Source organism: Octopus bimaculoides, chromosome 10 (assembly GCF_046866305.1).
Source record: "Octopus bimaculoides isolate indiv1 chromosome 10, ASM4686630v1, whole genome shotgun sequence".
Lineage (NCBI taxonomy): Eukaryota > Metazoa > Mollusca > Cephalopoda > Octopoda > Octopodidae > Octopus > Octopus bimaculoides.
The window spans coordinates 20,912,590-20,932,527 of record NC_142937.1 but is presented as its reverse complement, the minus strand read 5'-3'; the positions used below and the strand labels follow the sequence as shown (position 1 = coordinate 20,932,527).

Here is a 19,938-nt window from a genome sequence, read left to right as displayed (position 1 = left end):
ACCATTAGAGACACACACACATGCACACACGCACATACACTCACACACGCACACACACACACACGCACACACACACACACACACACACACACACACGCACTGAAATACACACACACATATTGCCATTGTAAACTTCATTACTTCAGGCGCCATTGAAAACTGGTCTTAGTTTACGAAAGTGCAAGTAAGTAATATGTTGCAAAATTTAGGTTTTGAATTCAACTTTAATTATAAAATCACAAATCTCAAAAGCTCAATTCATTTCTTTTTTCAGCTTTAGAATTATTGCTTTTATGTTCCATTTTTTCATTAAAGCGAATCCTTTTCTTTCTTTCTTCATTTTTTTTTTCTTTTGTCATTTTGTAAAATACTTGAAATAACTACGGAGAAGTGGCGCAGAATGAGTTATTATCAGTTTCTTGTCATTTTCTTACTACTTGTTTGAAAACATTACATTGCAAGTATTGCATGACTATTTTGTATTTTGAGTGCAAGATTTGAAGAGTGCAGTTCTATTTAAACAGTTATTTTTTCAAAGATATTATTGAAGTGACAAAGGAGAATTTTCGGCATATTTTGCAAAAAATACAACGGAAAATGCGAGGAATATTACTACACATATATATATATATATATATATATATATATATATATATATATATATATATATATATATATATATATATATATATTGGGATTGGGCAATAAGTGTAAGCCAATTCAACGGTGGTTCCAGAAATTCAGGGACGAAAATTACAGCTTAGAAAACGAACCACGTTCTGAAAGATCTATAGAGCTTGACGAAGATATCCTGCAAAATCTGGTGGAACAAAATCCTATCTTAACTGGTGAGGAATTAGCAGAGACGCTTGGATTCGTTCATTCAAACATTCATCGACACCTGCATGTCATCAGAAAAGTCAGCAAATTGCGCGTCAGTGGCTTCCTCACACAATTTTAGACTCTAATTGAGCGCACAGGAAGTGAATCGGAGCTCTTCTTTGCTGTCACATCTCACGAATAAGCCTTTTTTGGACCGAAGAGGGACTGGTGACGAGAAATGGATTCTCTATAAAAATGTCAAGCACCGATGACAGTGGGTAATGATAGGAGAAATATCCCAGAAACACCCCAGAAACAAAGGAGGTTTATTGCGAGCAGCTTGAGCAGTTTAAGAAGAACGAGGACTATCTTTAGTTTCAAGACAAAAGTATTATCAGGATAATACTCGGTCAAATACGCCGAGGACGACATTCCAAAGGCTAGAACAGCTTGAATGGGAAACAATACCTCACCCTTCATTTTCGCTGGACGTTGACCAATCTGATTATCATTTATTTCGCAGTCTTCAAAATCATTTGGACGGAAAAAAATATGAATTCTGTAGACGATATCAGAACAGTACTGGAGGAGTATTTTTCGTTACGGACGAGTAAATTTTGGAAGAGGGGCCCTGCAGGTTTACCTGATAGATGGAAGAGCATTATAGAAAATGAAAATTAAAATAGAACTTTGTTTATGTTCATTTTGAAAATAAATGATGTATAAAAAAATTGCAGTAGTTATTGGTTGACCCAGGATGTTATATATATATATATATATATATATATATATATATATATATATATATATATATACATATTCTTTTACGCCTTTACTTAACTCAGTCATTTGACTGCGGCCATGCTGGAGCACCGCCTTTAGTCGCACAAATCGTCCCCAGGACTTATTCTTTGTAAGTCTAGTACTTATTCTATCGGTCGCTTCTGCCGACCTGCAAAATTACAAAGACGTAAACACACCAACATCGGTTGTCAAGCGATGGTGGAGGCAGGGACAAGCTCATATACAATACATACATATATACAAAACACACTTACATTCAAACACACACACACACACACACAACACACACACACACACACACACACACACACACACACACACACACACACACACACATATATATATATATATATATATATATATATATATATATATATATATATAGGACGTGCTTCTTTCAGTTTCCTTTTAAATCCACTTACAAAGCTTTGGTCGGCCCGAGGCTAGAATAGAAGACGCATGTCCAAACTGACACGCACTAAGACTGAATCCGGAACCATGTGGTTGAGAAGCACGATTCTTACCAAACAGCCATATATTAAAATTGGTTAAAGATTTTTCAAGAGCTGAAGGTTCGTAAAGTCATATTGCCCGATTCTGTGACTTGTACATTCCGCTAACCATCCACCCCCACCTCACACACACGCGCTGTCACGCATTCCGCATCATTACTCATTCTTGCTCGCTCAGGTGACTGGAACTATTTGAAATGGAGTGTTCTGCTCAAAGACATAACGCATCGCCTCGATGAGAATCGAAATGACAACTTTTAGATTATGAATGCAACCCTCTAACCACTAAGCCATATGTGTGTGTGTGTGTGTGTGTGTGTGTGTGTGTGTGTGTGTGTGTGTGTGTGTGCGCTCGCGTTTGTGCAGGTGTGTCTGTGTGTATAAATCCTAAATTGCCAGAAGAAAATAAAGAGGTCGAGAAATTTAGGCATTGAGAAATATTTGTGTACGCAAGGTAGAAACGGTACTGTACTATATATTTCATTATTATTATTATTATTATTATTATTATTATTATTATTATTATTATTATTATTATTATTATTATTATTATTATTATTATTATTATTCAGTAGTTTTATTTTTATAACGTGCTTTCACTTCACTACCGAGCGCAGCTCTGTGCGCCTTGGGTATGTGCTGTGGTTTGCTGTGGTGCTCTTATGTTTACTGTATTGAAAGTGTTTTGCGTAGAATGTGTGCAGTACCCAGTAGTGCAATTTTCTGTATGTTATATATATTTGTAAGTCCTGGTGTTTTTGTTATGTATTTGTCTGAATATTTTTTTATTATACCTAAGGCACCTACTATGATAGGAATTGTTTCTGTTTTTAGATTCCACATTCGAGTTATCTCTATTTCCAGGTCTTTGTATTTTGAAAGTTTTTCCATTTCTTTTAGAGAAACGTTGTCATCTGCTGGTATTGAAACATCAATTAGAAGGCATTGTTTTCCTTCATGATCTTTGACAACTATATCTGGTCTATTTGCCTTAATTTCTCTATCTGTGTGTATTGGCATATCCCAGAGTATGGTTGCTTTCTCGTTTTCTGTGACCTTTTCTGGCGTGTGTTTATACCATCTTTTTTCTGTTGCTATTCCATAATGCTGGCATAGCTTCCAGTGTATATAGGTCCCAGCTCTGTCGTGTCTGTGAATATATTCCTTCTTAGCCAGGACTGGGCAGCCAGAGATAATATGATTTATTGTTTCTTGTCGATCTCCACATATTCTACAGTTACTTGTTATATTTCTTTTCATTATGTGTTTTTGGTAATTTCTGGTGGGGAGGCTTTGGTCTTGTGCAGCAATTAAAAATCCTTCAGTCTCTGCTTTGAGTCCTGAGCTTCTCAGCCATTGCTGGGATTTTTCTCTGTCTATTTCTTTCGCATTTAGTTTAGCCCAGTATTTACCATGTAGGGGCTTTTCTTGTCATCGTTTTATCATGGTCCGTTGCTGTTCTAGTTTTAGTTTGGATTTCATTTGTTTTATAGCTTTTGTTGTTTCTTCTTCTTCTTCTTCGTATTTGTTAGGTAGATTGATTTCTTGTTTGTATTTGTCAGCTTCCTTAAATACTGAAAACAGTTTTTTGTTTTGCTCGTGTTTTGTGGCTATTTGTATTAGTTTCCCTTGCTTCTGGAGTAGGTATTTTTGCAGTCCTATGGTGGTTATTTTATAATAGTTTTCTAGCTGTATAAGACCTCTGCCACCTTCTGTGCGTTGTATATATAGCCTTTCTATGTCAGATTTTGGGTGGTGCATCCTATATCCTGTCATTATTTTTCTTGTGTTCCTGTCTATTTTACATAGTTCGTTTAGTGTCCAGTTAAGGATGTTGTAGCTGTAGCTTATAACTGGGACAGCTAAAGTGTTGATACCCATTATCTTGTTTTTAGCATTGAGCTCTGTTTTTAGTATTGATCTAACTCGTCTATAGTACACTTTCTTTATTTTTTCTTTCATTTGTGTATGTTGTATCCTATCTAGTTCATTGACTCCTAAATACTTATATGGTTGACTTTCGTCTAGTTCTCTTATTTCATTGGCTTTATCTAGTGTTATATTGCTACTTTTAACTAATTTTCCTCTTTGCAGGGTTGCTTTGGCACATTTTTCTAATCCGAATTTCATTTCTATTTCCTTGGTAAAGCCGTGTACTGTCTGTAGTAGTGTTTCTAGCTCTTTGTCGTTTTTTGCATATAATTTTAGGTCATCCATATATAGAAGGTGGCTGACTGTTTTTATTATTATTATTATTATTATTATTATTATTATTATTATTATTATTATTATTATTATTATACTCTGTATATATTCATTTTATTATATACTAGCAGTATAGTCCGGCGTTTCCTGGGATAAAGTTAGGATTATTAAGCTAATCAGGCGCTTTGCTTCAAACCAAACTAAGTAACACCGATGTCAAATTTGAGCGAAATACGTTGAAATTGGTAAACGCTTGGCTGGAAATTGATTGCAGACAATTCGATTGGGAAATCCCATAAGGAAGCGGCTTATCGATTTTTATACTCATCGATTGTTTGGTATTTTTTTTTAAAGAACTTAAAGCATTCAAAGATCCCATGAGTCCTAAGTAACGGCCGGCATCAAGTTTGAACAAGATTCGTCAAAATTGGTAAAAGTTATGGTTGAAAATGAGGTGTAGTCAATTTTAGTGGGACATCCTATAAGGAAACGGTTTATCGATTTGTTATCCGGATTGAATGGAAAACCCCATAAGGAATCAGTTTATTGATTTTTCACTCCAAATAGGACTTAAATGAACAACATTGCTGCTTGAAAAAATCTATATTTATACTTTAAAGTTGGTTTTCTCATCTAACCCAGTTCTGCAGAATCAGGGTCGTGGTAGGAACCCATGGAATGAGAGTTTGACCGGCAGAAAGGATCAGGTTGCACGTGCCGGTCCTTTCGAACCCCAACATCATCTAACTCCCCTTGGCCCATGGTTTGGGAGCCTTTCCGGCAAGGAAAATAGAACGCCCAAAAGGGCTCCGGATCCTCTCGATCAGAAGAAGTTATGTTCGGATCACAACTAATCCTTAACCTAAGCCTAAGCTAGCCTTGCGAAAGGGGGCTCGAAAAGCAGCGACTAATCCCATCTAGTCGACTTTGCATTTCATTCTTTGGGGGTCGATTAAATAAGTAGCTGTTACACACTCGAGTCGATGTAATCGACTTAATCCTTTTGTCGATGTTTGTCCCCTCTATGTTTAGCTCCCTGTGAGCAATAAAGAAATAAACATATTCTAATTAAATTAGGACGGTGAGCTGGTAGAATCGGTAGGACGCCGGGCGGAAATGCTTAGCTGTCTTTACTTTCTGCGTTCAAATTCCGCCGAGGTCGACTTGCATTTCATCCTTTTAGTGTCGATTAAATAACTACCATTTGCGTACTGGGGTCGATCTAATTGACTGGTCCTCTCCGCCCAAATATTTCGTGCCTTGTGCGCTCCAGCAAAACCTTAGAGATTATTTTTTGTGTATATTGATCTTTAATGAATATATAGTTATTTAGATGCTCTGGCTATATTAGAGCAAATTCTCGGTGGGTGGGTGAATTCGATTTCACCCCCATCCTTTTTTCGGAACAAACACAAGGAGTTTGCGACACATGACGAGGTCAGAGTACTTGATTCGACGCAAAAAAAACGAGTAGGTTTTTTTTTTCGTACTGGAAATCGTGCAGGTGTAATAACCTAAATTTACCAAATATCCACCGTAACTCTATGAATTGTATTTTATGACAATCGTATGTGAGTTGATGTATATTTTCCTGTTACTTTCTCTGCGCTCCAGTAAAACCTGAGACACTATTTTTTGTGTATATTGACCTTTAACGAATATATAATTATTTAGATGCTCTGGTTATATTACAGTAAAACAGTTGGTAAAGATTCTTTACTAATGTTGAAGCTCCTGTCACGAAAATAAATAGAAAACAAAAAGGAGTCCAAAATTATCTTCACAAATTTTATTCATCAACGAGGTGTCAGGGTCCTATTAATGGATGGAATTCTCATTTACCTTGTTCTAAACTAAACCTGACTCTGTTTCTCTCCTTTAGTTTGCGATTTCTTCCATAACATTTTTGTTCCATGTAATCCATTTTTACGTGTACGCTATCCAAATAGATAAAAATAAAACACTCTGAAAATGGGATACCTAAAAAATATTACTTCAATACATGTTAGTGAGTTTAGCTCTAAAAGAAAAACTACGAAGTGATTGAAATCGAAAACAAAATTATATAAAGACAACATGGCTGTCATTCAAGTTACGTGTATCCTCAACACTCACACATACACACACACACAGGTTTATATACGAATGCGTGTAGAGACAAATAACGGAGGGAAAGCGTTCACGTTTCAGTCCATATATAATATTGTTTTCAAATTTGAGCACTAATCCAGGAATTGGGACGGATGGATTTATTTGGTTACATCGACTCCAGTCCTTCAAATGCTACTTATTTGATCGAGTCCGAAAGGATAAAAAGCAAAATGGACATGGGCGGAATTTGAACTCAGGAAGCAAAGACAGACGAAATGCCGCTAAGCATTTTTCACAGCGTGCAACCGATTCTACAGACTCGCTGCTTTTATTCTATGTATAACATTAAAAGTACTCACACAAAATCCATATTGATACATATTTACAACTATATAAATAATTTCTATATATTTATTTAATGATGCTGCTGTGACGTAAAAAAACGGAACTGCTTGCTCTAAAGATTTGAATAATCATTTGTAATTATGATCAGTAATAAAGAAGACAACAATCTAGATCATCTTATTTTGTCTCTTTCGATCGGATTATAGAAACATATCCTCTCCAGATATGTTAAGCCAATATCGCAGTCCATTTTTCCGATACAGTTTTGAATCTGGTGTCTTTTATATGAAGTAAGGACTACGAAGCTAGGGCTCCGTCCGAAAGCATCGCCCGTCCAATACTGACTGCCTTATTATGGGTATAACTTTTAGTTTTTCGGCGGCAAGCTGGTTGAAACGTTAGCACGTCAGGCGAAATGCTTAGCGGTATTTAGGTCTTTACGTTCTGAGTTCAAATTCCGCCGAAATCGACTTTTCCTTTCATCCTTTAGGGGTCGATAAATTTGGTACCTGTTGATAACTGGGGTCGATCTAATCGACTGGCACCCTCCCCCAAAATTTCGGGCCTTGTGCCTAGAGTATAACTTTTAGTGTTTCTCGCAATTCCTTGTCAAAGAGTGTTGCCTTCCTTGAATGAACTGTGTTCTCTAAATCTTGGTTGCTTTGAAAAATATATAAATTTAGTAAAACAAAGTTTACAACTGCGTAAAGTTTGGATATAGAATATGTAATTGTGAATCTAATAGTTCTTACTTATATATCCCCTCCCACACACGAACGCACAAATGAAGACACATACACATGCACACATACAGATAAACAAATAGACCGACTGACAAATGCACAGATAGATAGATAGATAGATAGATAGATAGATAGATAGACAGAGAGACAAACAGACAGACAGGCAGATATTTCATATCACTAAAAGAACAAAAAGATTCCTCACACAAGGAATTTCTCAATTTCTTTGTCAAGGAAATTAACGAAAATTGTTATGAATCTAATACACACGCTCATATGCACAGATACATACATATGTATGTATGTATGTATGTATGTATGTATGTATGCATGTATGCATGTATGCATCTATGTATGTATGGATGTATGGATGGATGGATGGGTGGGTGGATGGATGCATGCATTCATGCATGCATGTATGTATGTATGTATGTATGTAAGTATGTGTCGGTGTGTGTAGTTGTAAGCTAAAGAAAGTGATTATGTAAATCCTGTTCTTTGGTCATTCATTGTATGATATTGCCCTGTGTATTTACATCAATGTTTACTCAAAATCATAAGTATATTGAGTTCAAACAACTGCTAGTCTATTACTGTGCCGAAGTTATCCACCTACCTATCAAGCTCACTCCACACACAAACAAACAAATACACGACGGGCTTTTTTCAGTCCCTGTCTACCAAATCTACTCAGAGGTCTTTGGTCGGCCCGAGGCTATAGTACCAAACACTTGCCCAAGCTGTCACGCAGTGGGTCTGAATCCGGAACCATGTGGTTGAGATGCAAGCTTCTTACCACAAATTAACGCCTACATATATGTATATTTATGTATATATATATATATATATATATGTATGTATGTGTGAGCATAACTTTGTGTGTATACATATATGTATATATATATATATATATATATACTTTATTTAAAAGCAGCAGAAATATAACAAAAAAAACCGTTACTCTGAGTTTCACGTTCCCGTTCATCGGACAGTTTTGTTAGAAATGGAGAAAGGATAACAATGCAATCGAAAGTAATATAAAATTTAAAACACATGGATTCGTTTGATTGGTTGTTTCAAATAACGGCCATGGATTGGTTGTTTCAATTAACGGTCAAGGATGCGTAATGCACAGACCAAATAAATTTAATACAGATTCATCCTATTAAAAAAATATCCAAGAAAACCTTAAATAGAAAAAATGGGCTCAAATACATATTGTAAATAATTAATTATATTCGAATTAACGCATTAAAATCAAATCAATAAAATAAAATATACGCTGCATTCAAAATAAAATAAAATAAAATAAAATTACAATAGCGTGTATGTATACAAGGATATCCACAACATATATATATATCTATATAAATATATACATCGAAATACACAGCTGCATACGCACAGACAATCTACGTATATAGGCCTATATTTACAAGGCACAGATATATACATAAGTACAAATCTACACACATATACGCACACACGCATATAAGCTTGCGCGTGGAAAACCTATGCACTGGTAATGAAAATTGTATCTTAAGCTATGGAGCGGAGGGTAAAGAGTAACGTATCTATAATAACGTTAAATATGGGAAAGGGGGTGGCGGGGAGAATGCAGTTGTCATAAAAAAGGAAAAGAAGAAAGAAAGAGAATAAAGAAAGAAAGAAAGAAAGAAATGGAAAAAAAGAAAGATAGCAAAGGAAGAAAAGAGAGGAGAGAAAGGCTGGGGATAGGAAGGAAGAAGCAGAGAGAGAAAATAAGCAAGAACATATAGTGAACGTGCATAAAAATTTAGATTGCGCGTATATGCGTATACAAAAATGTATATAGCATCGCGTATATAGATACATATGTTGATATGTACGCAAATAGTTACGATCATAACCTTGTACATGCGCATGTACACATACAAGTATATGTGAGTGTGAACCTAATCGCACATACGCACACATAATAATATAGATGCATGTATGTATAAATAAACACAAGCATATGCCCTTACCGTGTATACACAAAACATTATACGCACGAAATCATAACAGCATATGCACAAGTGCGAACCCAGGCCCCATATGCAAGCGTAGGTACATGTATATGAATACGTAAGTGCTGTAACTATACAGACATCTACATAAAAAAACCCATTAGATCTCAGTGTATATATGCAGCATACTTATTAAATAAACCGCTGGTTGTATAAAGGTTAAAACCAGGCGAAAATACATGCATAAAAGAATACAAAGCGTTTTTTTTTTAAATAAATAGAATAGAATGAAGTAAAAAGTAAAAACAAGGGAGAAGAAAAATTATGTATATAACAGACGAAGGTTTTCTTAAAATGACGCAGGGGTTTTTACAAAATTCTCATAACGCTAAATAAATCATTTATAATTCGGTACCAATTCAATAGCCAGATTGCACAATGGTTATAAGGAGTCGATCATAGTCCAAAATTTTACCCATATGGAATATTACATGCAGGCATTTAAAATTTGGACGCATGCCTACATGTGTTTAAAAGTTCGCCTCTTTGGTTTAGCGCCTTCTTATCCTGGAACAAGATATTCATTTTTTTCCAATAAACAAAGATCACATTTCAATGGTCTCTTATGGGCACCGTGTCTGTAAGGCGATGCTTTGCCTAAAATCCTCCATGTCACGCTGAAAGGCTGGGCTTCATTCTCCTTTAAATGCCAGACGTATTTTGCCAGGCTCGTCTTTGTTCTATTTTCAGGGTACCTAAAAGAATTTTTATGCGAATACAGTCTGGTTTTGAAAGAATTTTCTGTAGCCCCCGTATATGTTCTATAATCATGCGAGCCTTCTATCTGGACTTTGGCCCTATACACGATGCCTTTTTCTAGACATCTTCCTTTCAACAGACAGGAGGTTTTGTCTTTGCAATTACAGGCCCTTGTAAGCTGGTCTGCATTATTGTTTTTGGTAATTATTTTACTGTTGTGCTGGCTGATTAAAGAGGCGAAGTTCTTGCAGCAAGAATAGCTAATCTTAAGCTTTCTTCTGTTAAATATTCTATAAAACTTATGATCAGGTTGAAAGTGCCTAGTGACTAATTTTAAGAATTCTTTACCTATATTCGTTCTTACGGCCATATTGAAAGCCGGGTTGAACCACAAAACTTTCCTAGTCCTAGTTCTACGTACCGGGCTGCTGCCAGCATTAGATTGGGTGTACTGAATCCTCTCAGAGAATCCACTATTCCTTAAAGCACTATCATAATACGGTGCCGTGTTGCGGAATGTTGCTTCGTCTGCAGAAATTGACGAAATTCGCCTACCTACGTTACTAACTAAGTTTCTAAGAATAACAGGCGGATGGTTGGATTCTCTGCTGATATAGAATAGTTTGTCGTTTGGTTTACGGTAAGGCTTAAATATATTCGAATCCAAGTCTAAATTTACGTCTAAGTAATCTACTTTTTTTAGGTTGGTATCTACTGTAATCCGTAAACCTATCCTTTGGAAAAAAGCTATAAGATCCTTCCTGAGCTTATCTAGTTCGTGGCCGTTTAAATTATGGGTGACTATAATACCGTCATCCCGATATAATCCTGCGTCTATAAACGGAAATTCCTGTTTTAGATAATGCAGAATGTAAGCTCCTATAAGCGTGCACAAGTCCGCCCCGTCGTATGCCCCCATCGGTACGTCGAAAAGAGAATCTTCACTCTTTTTAATCCAGGTGGATCTTTCATGAAAGAGTAGCGATTTTCTTGCGTGCATTATAATGTCTATTTCCGAGCTATCGATGTTGACATACTGCTTGGCGAATTCTAACGCTCTCAGGAGCAAAGATCTGGATATTGATGGGTAAAAATCTACAATATTGAACTGCGTAAATTTGCAGCTGCGCTTATTACTAATCCCCTTAAACCAATCTATAACTGACTTATTATTTTTCCAAATCCGTAAATTTAAATCACTATCTAACTTAATTAAAATCCGGTCTAAAATATATTTGCTAATAATCCCAATTTCAGTCTTAGCAGGATTAATTAATCTACATTTAGGGTTTCTATTAAAATTATCTTTATGGTCTTTTAGGGTGACAAAAGCAGGTCGGGGAGATAGGTATTCTATTCTATCGCTAATCTTAAGATTGTCAGCTATTCTTCTTGCTTCCAAATTCACCTCTTTATATAAATTTGTGTTGTCTTTTTTGTATGTGTCAGTGATGCAATTCGAAATTAGGCGCTTGTAAACATCCTTGTCAACCGCATATAAGTTTTTAGTCTTATCAGAATTAACGAAGATCTTGTTTGAGTTATTGATCTCTGTAATTTTTTCTTTCATATTTCTCTGTAGATGGTTGATATACCTACGGAATTTTTGTCCGGTGTTTTAACAAATTTGCCAGCTCACTGCCTTCGGAAATTTCAAGCGTTAAAGAGATCCAATGAGGACATAGTCACATCTTCCATACCCACAAATATATATAAATAGTGAGAATTAAAAAAAAAAAACACAAAAGATGAAGACGGGTGTGTAAACAACAAACAGATGTATTAGTTTAACGCTCGGGAAGTTAGATGTCTTTTACATTTCGAGCCTACGCTCTTCGACAGAAAGGAATACAGAAATAAACAAGGAGAGAAAATAGAAAAAGGTTTACTGGCTAGCGATATATATATATACATATATATATATATATATATTTGTGTGCGTGTGAGTGTGTGTAACTCTTTTTCTTACAGGCAGAGGCCACACGTTCTCTGCTTCAAGACGAATGGTATACCTGCTATATGCAGAACATTATGCAAAATAAATCGTTATAGCCTGCTCCGTTACTCATTTCACACACAGACACGCGCGCGCACACACACACACACACACATGCAAGTACGCACAATCACACACATGCACACAGTCACACGCTATACAATCTCGCACGCACTCCGAACATACCCTATTCGTTGCTGTTGTTGCTATTGCTGTTTTCTCTTAGATTAATTGAAGGTAACGTTATAAGCATGCCCACACCTTTTAAATAGTTCATAACAACCTCAGGTAAATGGCATGCGATGAGATTGCATTCTTTCTTGCGCTTTGGTTTGTGAAGATGACAATAAAGATAACTAAACGGCTTTGCATGTCTATAAATGAGACCATGGCTTTCTTTTTTGCGACTAATTCTTGCTGATTGCTGAAAGACCAGAAGTTAATTATAAACAATGATGGGAGCAACACTCGCCCCACTAAATTTAATGGCAGCCATGTTAACAATTAATGAATGTAACCAGTTCGTTAGATATCACGTGACGAAGTTTAGAAATATCCTTAGATACGAGAAGCAACTAATGGATTGATTGATTGAGTGAGTACGTGAGTGAGTGGGTCAGTGATTCCACAAAGACAAGCCTGAGAACGAACTGCAATGGCAACTATACATGTAGGAATATTGCGGATACAGGAGGATGTGGAGAAGAAATCCTTTAGGGAAGAAGACTACTACTAATACTACTAGTAGTAGTAGTAGTAGCTGCACCACCACCAGCAGTAGCACCACCAGCACCAGCATTAGTAGTAGTAGTAGTAGTAGTAGTAGTAGTAGTAGTAGTAGTAGTAGTAGTAGTAGTAGTAGTAGAAAGACCAGTGAATGAAGTAAGTGCTTAATATCACCTGAAAGGTATTATCTTTGTTTCTGTGCTAAGTCTGTCCTGCAACGTATGGAACCCAAGGCATATTTGAGTTATTTGAGTCTGGTACATGTTGTATTGGTTTCTATTTCTTCAGCTGTTTTGTTTTACCATATAAATGTGGCTCCACATAAGCAATTCCGCTTTTCACCACTTCAAACATATGCACTGTCAAGAACACAGATACACTCTCATTCAAATACCACAAGTGACATTATATATATTTATGTATATTCGTATATATATATATATATATATATATATGTATATATATATATATATATATATGTATATACACACATATATATATATATATATATATATATATATATATATTGCTGTATTTGGGAATGGCCATGTTGCCAGTTTAGCCAATAAAAACACATGCACTATATATTTGGTGTTAATTTGCTTCAGCTTTATTTTACATTAATCGTATTTTGGCCAGAGTTTCTTTCGTCACACTTCTGTGACCACATTAAAGTGCATCAGGGTGATGACCCGCTCATCAGGATAAACAGGAAACAGGACACATGCACATATCAAAACGTTTTTATGAAAAGCTTATATTTTTCATGAAAAAGCTTATATAATTTAAAGGAAAAACCAACAGCGGACCAGTCCAAGTTTTCTAAAGAAAAAAAATACTAATATACGCTTAAGAAGGCGGTGGGCTGGCAGAAATGTTAGGACGCCGGGCGAAATGCGTGTTTGGCATCGTCATGGTTTTTGAAGCATTTCTCATGCAGGAAGTTGACGAGATGCTTGAAAAAGTGGTAGTCGGTAGGAGAGAGTTCTGGTGATTATAGCGGATGAGGCTGAGTTTCGTAGCCCAATTCGTTCAACATCTGCAGGGTCAGTTGTGTGATGTGTGGCCGAGTGTTGTCGTGGAGAAGAATTGGTCCTTTTCTATTGACCAATGCTGGCTGTTGTTGTCGGAGTTTCTTATGCATTTCATTCATTTGCTGACAGTACTTCTCCGCCGTAATGGTTTCGACTGGATCTAAAAAGCTGTGATGGATGAGACTGGCCGCAGACCACTAAACAGTCACCATGACCTTCTATTGGTGCAACTTTGGCTTCGGGAAGTGCCGTGGAGCTTCGTCGGCGTCCAACCACTGAGCTGAGCGTCACCGGTTGTCTAAAATAATCCACTTTTCGTCGCAAGTCACAATCCTGTCGAGAAACGGATCGTTCTTTTTGCGTAAAAGAAGGGAAGACGACACTTCAAAACGGCGTTTTTTTTTTTTTTTTTGGGGGGGGGGGGGTCATTCAATTCAAACGGCACCCATTTCTCAAGTACTTTTGCTTTCCAATCTCTTTCAGGTGGTTAGAAATTGTCGTATACGTTACGTGTAATTCAGAAGCAAGCTCTCGAACAGTTGTGCGTGGATTGGCTTCCACTAAGGATCTTAGTTGATCGTTGTCAACATCCGATGGCCGACCACTGCGCTTATCATCTTCAAGACTCTCGTCACCGCTACGAAATTTCTTGAACCACCGTTTATGCTATACGTTCATTAGTGGTTCCTTGGCCAAACGCATCGTTGATATCGCGAGCTGTTTCAGCAGCTTTTCGGCATAGCTTGAACTGGAATAAGAAAATTGTGCAAAATTGCTTTTTGTCCATGTTATATTCAACGTTACGGGTAAAATGGCCTAATCATTCAGAGAGAAAAATAGTAACACGATTAAATAGAGCGAAAACCGGGCTTTAAAATGATATATAAAAGCCAAGTAATTTATCGAAAATTAGTTTCGAAATACATAATTTAAAACCGAAATTTAAAATTCCGCAAGGACTTTCTGACAACCTAATAATTTCCCCACAAACTATTTAACCCAGCTTTCATATTGATATTACTATTATTGAACTGAAATAAAAGGAATAATTTTATGCATGCGTACCTCCCCCCCCCCACACACACACACACATATACAGGGTGTTCAAAAAGTCTCTCCACAGTAAGTATTTAATGGTTTTCGGGCGATTCTTGTACACAAGTCCTTTATTTGCCCCCTAGAAAAAAGTCTGGCCGTGTTAAGTCAGGTGATCTTGTTGGCCAAATTCCCTTCGAAATAATCCGTTCTTGAAGTAGCGCCATGGTGATGTGCAAGATAAAAACATTCACTGAGGAGAGATTTTTGGACACCATCTACATAGACACATAGTAAGAATGTTTATATATTCCGTATGTTCCGAAATTATGGTAATGTGATCATTATTATCCTCTGAAAATCCTAAACGATTTCCCTTACAAGGTCTTTAAAATGCGAATATATAATTTTACATATGCTTCGTAATTTCAATTTCCAGAAATGAAACAAGTTTTGGTTAATATGTTGATTAATTAAGACATTAATTTGTATCCATTAGATCTCTCTGGATTCTAATGCAATTATATATATGTATATATATATATATATATATATATATATATATATATATATATATATATATATATATATATATATATATATATATATATATATATATATATATGTATGCATGTATGTATCTATGTATGTATGTATGGATATGCATGCACATAGATACTTAACGACATATATATAAAATACAGGACGAGTTTATTTCAGCTTCAAAATTCATATGCCATCTGCCAGCCCCCAGGATATTAGAAGACGCTTCTCCAAAGTGCCGTCAGTTGATCTGAACCCCGAGGCACATACTTGCACACGGAGCTTCTAAACCGCACAGCCAACCTCGAATCTTCACGCCCATGTCCCTTTCTTCCTTTGTTCTCTCTCTCTCTCTCCCGCTCTCTCTTCTCTCCTATTCTTCCCTCTTATCTACTGCTCACACTTAACCCGTGATTAATTTCCCCTTCTCTGTCTTTTAACCACTGGACTCCTAGTGTTACGGTCAACATTTTCTCCCGTCTTACTAATTTTCTTTTTTTATTTCTAGTAGAGGATTTCATCTTGGTTTTAATCTTTATTCTCGTGTTTGGCTGAAAGACTTTATTTATTGTATTCATCTATCGTTTCAAATTACATTTGTTTACTTTCTTGCGTCCCACCTGTATTGTCTTATGTGCTCGATACCTCATTATACGCAAATGTTGCGGGTAGCGCCAATATACGAAATTATCGTTAAAACTGATGAACAATTACGGCCTTTTTGTGTCTGCCCTAGGTGTAGTTTATGTAGTATTTAATGCATTTTTCATTTATGGAGTAACTGAATTGCACGCATCTCGACATTTTTAAACAGAATATATATACATTCCAACAGTAAGTATATATATATATATATATATATATATATATATATATATATATAGGCGTAGGAATGGCTGTGTGGTAAGTAGCTTGCTAACGAACCACATGGTTGCGTGGCACCTTAGGCAAGTGTCTTCTACTATAGCCTCGGGCCGACCAAGGCCTTGTGAGTGGATTTGGTAGACGGAAACTGAAAGAAGCCCGTCGTATATATGTATGTATATATATATATATATATATATATATATATGTGTGTGTGTGTGTGTGTGTGTGTGTGTATATATTTGTGTTTCTTGACAACCGATGCTGGTGTGTTTACGTCCCCGTAACTTAGCAGTTCGCCAAAAGAGACCGATTGAATAAGTACTAGGCTTACAAAGAATAAGTCCTGGGGTCGATTTGCTCGATTGAAGGCCGTGCTCCAGCATGGCCACAGTCAAATAACTGAAAGAGGTAAAAGAGTAAAGAGTAGTAAAGTGTGTATATATATAATATGTATATATATATATATATATCGTTAGAATCAGGCTTATTCTACTAAAACTTCTGAAAATTCTTCCAGACGGTGCTGCAGTTTGGTCGTAGTGAAATAAATGTTATCCGACAACAAAAGAGGCAACAGAAAATGACTAGCCGTCTGATAAGGGTACACTAGGCACACGCATCACAATCATATGTACGCGACATGGTGTGTCTCACCTTGCTAAATGTCAGCCATACAACATGGCTGATAGTTAGCAAGGTGAGACACACATAAGAAAGAAGAAAGCAAAGGACCACTGATGAGGTCACAGAAGTGTGACGAAAGAACTTTGGCCGAAATAGGATTAATGTAATATAATGTAATATAAAACTGAAGCAAATTAACACCAAATATACAGTGCGTGTGTTTTTATTGGCTAAATTGGCAATATGACCATCCCCAACTACAACAACATCTGTTTCAACACACAATTTCACATCAAAAATCTTGCAAAAAAAAAAAATATATATATATGTATATTTAAATATAAAGATGTAGATATACACATACATACAGACATGTATACATGTGTGTGTGTGGGGTGGTGCTTTTGGATATGTATTTGTCTCCTATCACCGCTTTACTACCGCTTTTGATGCCAAAAATAAAATTAAAAAACGTTAGAATATGTACCTGGTTTATTCTACTAAAAATTCTTCAAGACGGTGCTGCAGTATGGTCATATTCTAATGACTGTAGCGAAATAAAATATAACCGACAACAAAAAAAAGCAACAGAAGAAATAGTAAGACAAATTTGATTTAAAGATTTATTCATTTAATAAATGGTTCATTGTTTGGGACCAGTTACTATGTAGTATAGTCATCAATGAAATCTCTGTAATTGGCGGTGTTTGTGAAGACACCGAATCCTTCATCACAATCAAAGCCGTAAGAAGATACGCCAGCAACGACGTATTTGTTATCAGAGGTTCTCCTGCAGATAAGACCACCGCCAGAATCTCCCTATGTAATAATAAGAAAAACATTATCTGACAAATATTGAGAAACTTCTATAGAACGTGAAATAATTTAATTTAAAATAGTTGATTTCAAAGTAAATAAGGTTTATTAAAAATAACCGGTAAATATTGTATTAATCAAAACTTGTGGGGCAGTCTTTATTTTTCCACCAGAAGTGTTTATTCTTTTAGAATTAAAAACAATATTTGCAGGCTATTACTTTATCTACTTAGGATTCAAGCATTAAAACATAATTGTTAAAAAAATTTATCATTCAAAAACATATCTGTACAGAGACAGATTAATTCATACAAAATGATGAATATATTTAGAGAGAGAGAAAGCGAGAGAAAGAACCAGACAGACAGACAGAAAGACATAGACAGAGAGAGAGAGAGACCGAGACAGAGACAGAGAGAGAAAGATAGAGAGATAGAGAGAGAGAGAGAGAGACAGACAGACAAAAATACAGACAGAGACAAAGACAGAGAGAGACACACACACACGCAAAGTAAGTTCAAAGTAACGCATTTTCAAAATTAAAAGTATAAAATCCTGCTCAATTATTCATTTTAAGTTTCTTATAAATGAGAAATGTACCTGCACTAGTTAGCTGTTTCTTTTCCCACCAGGTTGCATTAGGATTCAGAAAAAAAAAAAACGTATTTGTAGAAAGCAAAGATCAGTGACGTAATTATTAGCTCATTGAAATGACGATCGGAAGAAAAGGTTACGTTGTACGGTTAAGGAAATCAATTCATTTTGCGTTACTTTACATTCACTTCCACATCTGTCGTGTAGTACACACCGTGTGTCTCTGTATAGGCAATGTCTATTTAATGGAAAGAGTGAGCGAATGTACTCTAACAAATGTTTGTTCCTCATAAACAGATCCGCTGTGCAGGTTGTAGCGCAAGAAATCGCAGAATCCTCACATTTCGTTTACAATCGGAAAGTCCACTTATATAGCAGACAACAATCAGAGAGCTAACATTCAACAGTTGTCTCCTCTTGTTCCTTTAGTCACCACTACAACTGCATTTTTTTCTTGATTTTCACTCCGCATATGGAAGTGATGCCTGTGGACTCTGCACCTACGACTCTCACAGAAATAGTGGACGAAGACAGATGAAAAGACGGATGGACCGATGGATGCATGCATGCATGCATGCATGGATGAATGCATGGATGGATGCATGGTTGGATGGAATACGAAAAGTTAAAATATGAAATGGAACAAATATGCTTATAATCTGAAATCATGAATATGCGTCATCTTACGTTACAAATATTTTGGCCATTTCTTTTGAGGTCGCCAGCACAGATATGCTGTTCAACCGTGGCGCCAGGAGAGTAATTTTGGCATTTATCATTTGGGATGATATCAATATTTGTTCGTCTCATCTGGTCTGGGTAATGTCCATTTTCTAGATAAATAAAAGCAAAGAACATGAAGTATTTTGTTAATAAATAAATGTATAAATCATATTTGGGGCTATAAATTCCAGAGATAAAATTTTATAATTTAACATGACGTACCTGCAGTTTGTCCCCATCCAGCAGTGACACATCGCGTTTTGAATGTATCGCCTTTGTTTGGTACGCCTATAGGCTGGATACATCGGTTGTTCGGAACAGGTGACACCAATTCTAAGACAGCAATGTCATTATCTGCAAAATGACGTGAAGAACACTAAGTATTTTTGAATTATTTTTGTATATCAATACATACAGTTTTTATTATCATTGAGTGAGAGAGCAGAGCATATCGTCAAAGTGACACTGGGGTGCAATTATACGAAACCCAGTATACCCATCACGACTACCCGTCTGATAAGTGTATACCAGGCACACTCATCAAAACGCTAGGTACGCGACATAGTGTTCTCATATCACGGTAAACAGCGCATAAACTTGCGGGTGGGATCCAGTTGCAATTTTCTTTAGATCGAATAGCTCATCCGGCTCAAAAGTTCTCTAATAAAAGTTACTGAAGTATGATGAACAAAACGCCCATATTTCCACAGA

At 36.2% G+C, this 19,938-nt stretch overlaps 1 protein-coding gene across 1 annotated transcript in view; it reads right to left on the bottom strand.

Moving 5' to 3' along the window:
- Positions 1-17,703: 17,703 nt before the first annotated feature.
- LOC106868593 (trypsin-3) overlaps positions 17,704-19,938 on the bottom strand; it is a 9,077-nt gene continuing 6,842 nt past the window's right edge. Inside the window, exons 4-6 of the mRNA XM_014913924.3 lie at positions 19,450-19,581; positions 19,192-19,337; positions 17,704-17,913 (exon numbers count right to left, since the gene is read on the bottom strand). Coding sequence (XP_014769410.1) covers positions 17,758-17,913; positions 19,192-19,337; positions 19,450-19,581 — 434 coding nt within the window. The 3' untranslated portion in view covers positions 17,704-17,757. The remainder of the gene's footprint in view (positions 17,914-19,191; positions 19,338-19,449; positions 19,582-19,938) is intronic.